The sequence below is a fragment of the Onychomys torridus genome, chromosome 4, assembly GCF_903995425.1.
Source record: "Onychomys torridus chromosome 4, mOncTor1.1, whole genome shotgun sequence".
NCBI lineage: Eukaryota > Metazoa > Chordata > Mammalia > Rodentia > Cricetidae > Onychomys > Onychomys torridus.
The window spans coordinates 121306352-121311617 of record NC_050446.1 but is presented as its reverse complement, the minus strand read 5'-3'; the positions used below and the strand labels follow the sequence as shown (position 1 = coordinate 121311617).

At 57.0% G+C, this 5266-nt stretch overlaps 1 protein-coding gene across 1 annotated transcript; it reads right to left on the bottom strand.

Moving 5' to 3' along the window:
• Positions 1-762: 762 nt before the first annotated feature.
• Positions 763-4912, bottom strand: Mafb (MAF bZIP transcription factor B). Its single transcript, XM_036186327.1, has one exon. It carries the CDS (start codon positions 3617-3619, stop codon positions 2648-2650), a length of 972 nt encoding a protein of 323 aa, XP_036042220.1. The 5' UTR covers positions 3620-4912; the 3' UTR covers positions 763-2647.
• Between the last annotated feature and the right edge of the window lie 354 nt (positions 4913-5266).

Here is a 5266-nt window from a genome sequence, read left to right as displayed (position 1 = left end):
CAGGGACAGGGAAGAGGTCTAGGGCCACTTCCATGTCAGGAATCTTCAGGCTACTGCTAGAGCCGCTACACGGAGTCACCTAAACCCCTCCAGCCTCCAGTTTGAGGAGACACTGACAGCCAAGCTCCTCTACACAGTGCCATTTTTTGAGAGCTGATGACACTGTGCACCCTGAACATACTAACCAAGGAAGAAGAATCCAAGGAGAGGCCTCCTACCAAGAGGGTCCTGCATCCCAAGATCTAGTGTCAGGTGTCACCTGCTTGGTCAGCCTTGGAGAAAGGAAGGTAAGCCTCAGTTCAAAGCTGGCTGTCTAGTTCTAAGCTGCCCCGTGCCTGGCTGAAGGAAGTTGAGACCTAAACACCCAGGCAGGAAGGCAAGAGTTGCAGTTAGCAGTCCACTCCTGATCCTGACCGCCAAGCCTGAAAGCACTGTTGAATGTCTCTTTCACGTATGTCCCCCCTCAGCCTACAGATGGACTCTCTCGGCTGGGGTCTGAACCTGGGTGGAAAGCAGAGAATACGTTTGAGGCTCATAGACAGCACACTCAATCATATGCTGGAGAGAAGGATCTGTCCATCCTTGGTTTGAGGTCCATTGCCAGAAAATGCCCCAAACTTGATATACAGGAGAAATTTTTGAAGAAATGAGAGAGTCAAAGTCATGCAAACACAGAGTCCTCTAAATAAACACCATTTCCATGGTTTTAATAAGCAAAATAGGAAACCATTTTAATAATCAAAAAACAGAAACCAGTCTGAATTAAAACTACAATAAGACTAGATTTTAATATTTTCATATCATAAGCAGGGGTTGAAATTGATCCCTTATTTTACATGAAATTAAAAACAATTTCTGTTGCGTTGCTGCAGGTTTGATTTCAACACAGTTGAATCAGTAAAAACCAAAGCTCGTTTCTGATGCAGGACGAATATCCACAATATTTAAAACTGCAAGCACCATGCGGTTCATACAATCTTGTTATTACTGTAAATTTATCAACTAATACAAACTCAAAAACAAACAAACAAAAAAGCATCCAGCCAGCAGCGCCAGCAAATTCAGATGGGAACTTTAAAAAGTACGCTTTCATTTTGGTATTTTTGTCAGTGCAACTTAAATCCTTTTACTGACCCGCAGAAATGAAAGTAACAATAAAGAAAAACACCCAGGCCTCCCCTATGACTATACTGTACAACGGAAGGGAGTGGGACACTCCAGAAACTCTCCCTGCTATCCCGACAGCAGGGAAACACAGAATGCATCGGTCTAAAGAACGCACTTGAAAGTTGCAGCATTACTTGCCAATGTGTGGGTTTCTGGTACATTCTGAGAATGGCATTTGGTTCGATGAAAGCTCATCATTGACAAGTAGCAAGAGGTGGGGGGAATCCTTTCACCCTAAGCTCTGGGGGAGGGGACTTGCAATTAGCGCCTTCCTGGAGGATTCCAAGCCAGCCCTGGGATGACTCCTTAGGATGCAAAGCCAAGGAGCCGGTCTCTTTTCTTCTTGGGAGATGGGGGGGGGGGCAATTTGGCCAGAAGACCGGGTAGAGGACGCGCTCCTGCACCCAAGGTGTGGACGCCCACAGTTGTTGTCTCTCCCTTCCAATCTTTCCCTCAACACCAACGAAACAGAAAACTAAAGTGGGAAGGAAAAGGGGACAAATTCCAAAGGTTCCCCAGGACAAGAGTTGGCTGTTTTTCTATCTTTCTTTTATTTTCACTTACAAACAAAATGCCATAATAATGAACCCAAACAAAGACTCAGCTTGCTGCTACGTTCTCAGTGTGGTTTGGCCGGGCGGGTAATTTACAAGCCGGCCGGCGACTGAAACTCCGCTCTCTCGCAGCTGCAGGAGTTTTGGAACTGCATCCCTTCTCACTCAAAGAAACAAGGGGGTTATGATCCATGATCAACAACATGCTAAAGTTAAACAAGAAAATGGTACAAAATAGAAATTATTACCATACATGTCCAGCATGCAGGATTAATATTTTTAATGCAGATTTTCGTATTTTTCTATATAATCGAGCAGGCAATAAAACTGATGAGATTTTTTTTTTTCCTCGCGCGCCGAATGTCCTAAGGCCCGCGTCTCCGGCTGAGAGCCAGTGTTCTCCGGACTCTGGACAGACAGATCTGTCTGTTCTTCCTTCCTTAGCTCAGCCTTGCCTCTCGCCCTCGGGGACTCCAGAGTCCCTCTCCTCTCCGCTCCCCTCCTCTGCTCTTCCTGGGACGAACTGAGCTCTGGGCTGCGAATCGGCCGCCCTGGCACTCACAAAGTTCCCAGAGCCATAAGTGTCCAGACGGCCGTGGCGACTCCTTGGAAAATGCCTCGCTGCCTTCCAGATTGGAGAAAAGTTAACTCCGGGACCTCCCACCCGCCCGGGTCTCTCTCACTCTGCCCAAGTCTAGCAGGCTGCGCTGGCCTGCGCCGCTCTCTTCTGAGCCAAGGTTCCCTACCCACCCGCGCTCCCGCCCGTCGCCCGCGGCCCGCGCGTCCTTCCTCCCTCTTTCTCTCCCTCTCTCTCGAGTCAAACAGGTCAAGGCCGGGGCCATGGCAGGGACAAGGAGTCCAGGGTTAGGGACACAGGACAGGGAGTCTGGGCCAGGGTAAGGGCGGGGGCCGGGACCCGCCACGACTCACAGAAAGAACTCGGGAGAGGAGGGGCTGTCGCTGGTGGAGCCCGCCTCCCTGAAGCCGGAGTTGGCGAGTTTCTCGCACTTGACCTTGTAGGCGTCTCTCTCTCGGGCCAGCCGGGACACCTCCTGCTTAAGCTGCTCCACCTGCTGAATGAGCTGCGTCTTCTCGTTCTCCAGGTGATGTTTCTGCTGGACGCGTTTATACCTGCACGACTGGGCGTAGCCCCGGTTCTTCAGGGTCCGCCGCTTCTGCTTCAGGCGGATCACCTCGTCCTTGGTGAAGCCCCGCAGGTGGCGGTTCAGCTCACGCACCGACATGGACACCAGCTGGTCGTCTGAGAAGCGGTCCTCCACGCTCCCGTTGCCACCTGCAGCCGTCGCTGCGGCCGCTGCGTGCGGTCCCGGCCCGGGGTGGCTGGTGGGCAGCTGTTGCGCTGGACTGGCAGCGCTGGACGGCGGCGGAGATGCTTGGTGATGGTGGTGATGGTGCGGGTGAGCATGCGGGCCCAGCTCATCGTGAGCCACACCGGTTCCCGGGTACCCGTGGTGAGGGTGAGGGTGGTGGTGGTGGTGGTGGTGGTGCGCACTACGGAAGCCGTCGAAGCTCTGCAGCGGCTGTGGCACTGGGTGCGAACCGATGAGCGCCTCCACGGCGTCCTCGGGTGTCAGGTTGAGCGCCTCGGGGTTCATCTGCTGGTAGTTGCTCGCCATCCAGTACAGGTCCTCGAGATGAGTCTTCTGTTCAGTCGGACTGAAGCTGGGGGAAGAAGGCACCGAGCTGCACGGTGTGCTGAGCGGGGTGGACGACACCGAGCCAGCGGGCTGCAGGCGTGTGCAGGGCCGGCCGGGACGCTCCGCACGCCCCAGCGGCTCCTTCTTCACGTCGAACTTGAGAAGGTCGAAGTCGTTGACGTACTCCATGGCCAGCGGGCTGGTGGGCAGCTCTGGCCCCATGCTCAGCTCCGCGGCCATCGCTAAAGCGAGGCTCAGCCGCCGCTGCCGCGGGGGAAACTTTGCGGCCGGCCGGGACGCGCCGAGCCAAACGCGGGGGCGAAGAGCGGCAAGCCGGGGAGGCGGGGAGCCGAGGGCGCTGCGGGCCGGGGCCGCCGGCCAAGCCTTTGTCTGGGGACGCGGCGGCGCGCCGGAGAGTCCTCCCGAGGCTGCCTGAGCTGCCCCGGAGCTCGGGGCTGCGGCCGCGCCGGGACCGAGTCGTGTCGAGCTGGGGCGGGGTGGTGAAGCAGGCGAGGTGCGCGTTGGGGCAGAGGGGAGGCGCGGGGCAAAGCGCCCGCCGCTCGCTCTCCAGCTCTTTGGCTCTAGGGCTTTCTTGCTTGCAGCCGCTCGCAGCACGGCGGTGCAGCTGTGCAGGAGCTGGCGCCGCCGCTGCCTTTTATCGCTTCCTGATGTCACTGGAGCGCGGGGGCCCAAGCGGCCCGGCGTGTCGGCCAATGGCTGCACGGCCCCCGCGGCCCAGCGACGATGGGCGGGGCGTGCCTGACAGCTCCCCCGCCCCCCGCGTCAGCTGACTCGAGGCCGGAGGATCCCCGAAGCCGCTGAGGCCTGGAGGAGGGCTGGAGCCGAGTGGGACGGCCGGCCTGGGCCCAACCCCCAACATCCTCTGAGTTGAGGTCCCCGCACACTCGCCTTCGGTGTGCGCCCCACTTCTGGACCAAGCCGCTGTGCCCACCTCCCTGCCTGCACTCACACCTCCCTAGTACTCTTTGCACTCCCACCTTGGCCCGTGGCACCCTCAAGTAGGCTCAGAATAAGCGCCGGGAGGACGCTTCCCCGGCCCTTTGTTCCCAAGCGGCCCCCGCCCAGTGGGCGACGCTCCTTATGTCCTCGGCGCCGCGGGCCGAGTGAATGTGTGTCGTGCGAGCCTGTGTTTCTGGAGGTCTGCGCAAATGTATGTGGTGGGGGAGGGCGGGGCTGGGGCTCCAAGAGTTCTGTTCAGACTTAACTCTTAACCTCTAGGAAGGTTCCTCCGGACAAGAGGCGCCGTTCCTCTCCTGGCGGGTTCGGTGACTGCGCTCTGAGACAGAGAGAGCTCCAATGGTCTCGCCGCTCAGTTCGTTAACCCCCCACCCCACCCCCAAAATGTTCCTAAAGAAGGTAAACAAGAAAAAGTCTGCCCAAAGGCTCTGAATACCTTTCACTGGCCAGTCGTATGGAAACCTGAGAGCTGCGAGGCTCGGAGCCGAGGCCGACACTGGTCGGTGCACCGAGTTGCTCTGAGCTGCTAGTGCAGGAACCGGCCCTGTTTTTTGTCTCAACGTTTTGTAAGGATTAAGCTGATCCAAGCTTCTGAAGGCTGCACGGAGGTTCAAACAGACATAAAGTGCGACCCCAAGTGGCCACAGTGCGCAACGGCGCCCTGAACTGGTTGGTTCGGTGCTCGGAGGCTTGGACGGCGCCTCGGACCCACGCTGGTCTTACTAATTCACCCGACCAAGCCAGGCCTGAACGCAGGCTGTGTGCGCCTGGAACCCAGGGCAGTCTCCCCTGGAACTAGGCATAGGTCTTCCGATCCCATCTTCGAACTCAACCACGAGTTCTCCCCGGTTGCTGTTTCTGAAATTCCAGCCTTGGGGTGTTCTTGTGGGCTACTTCCCCTCGGGAAGG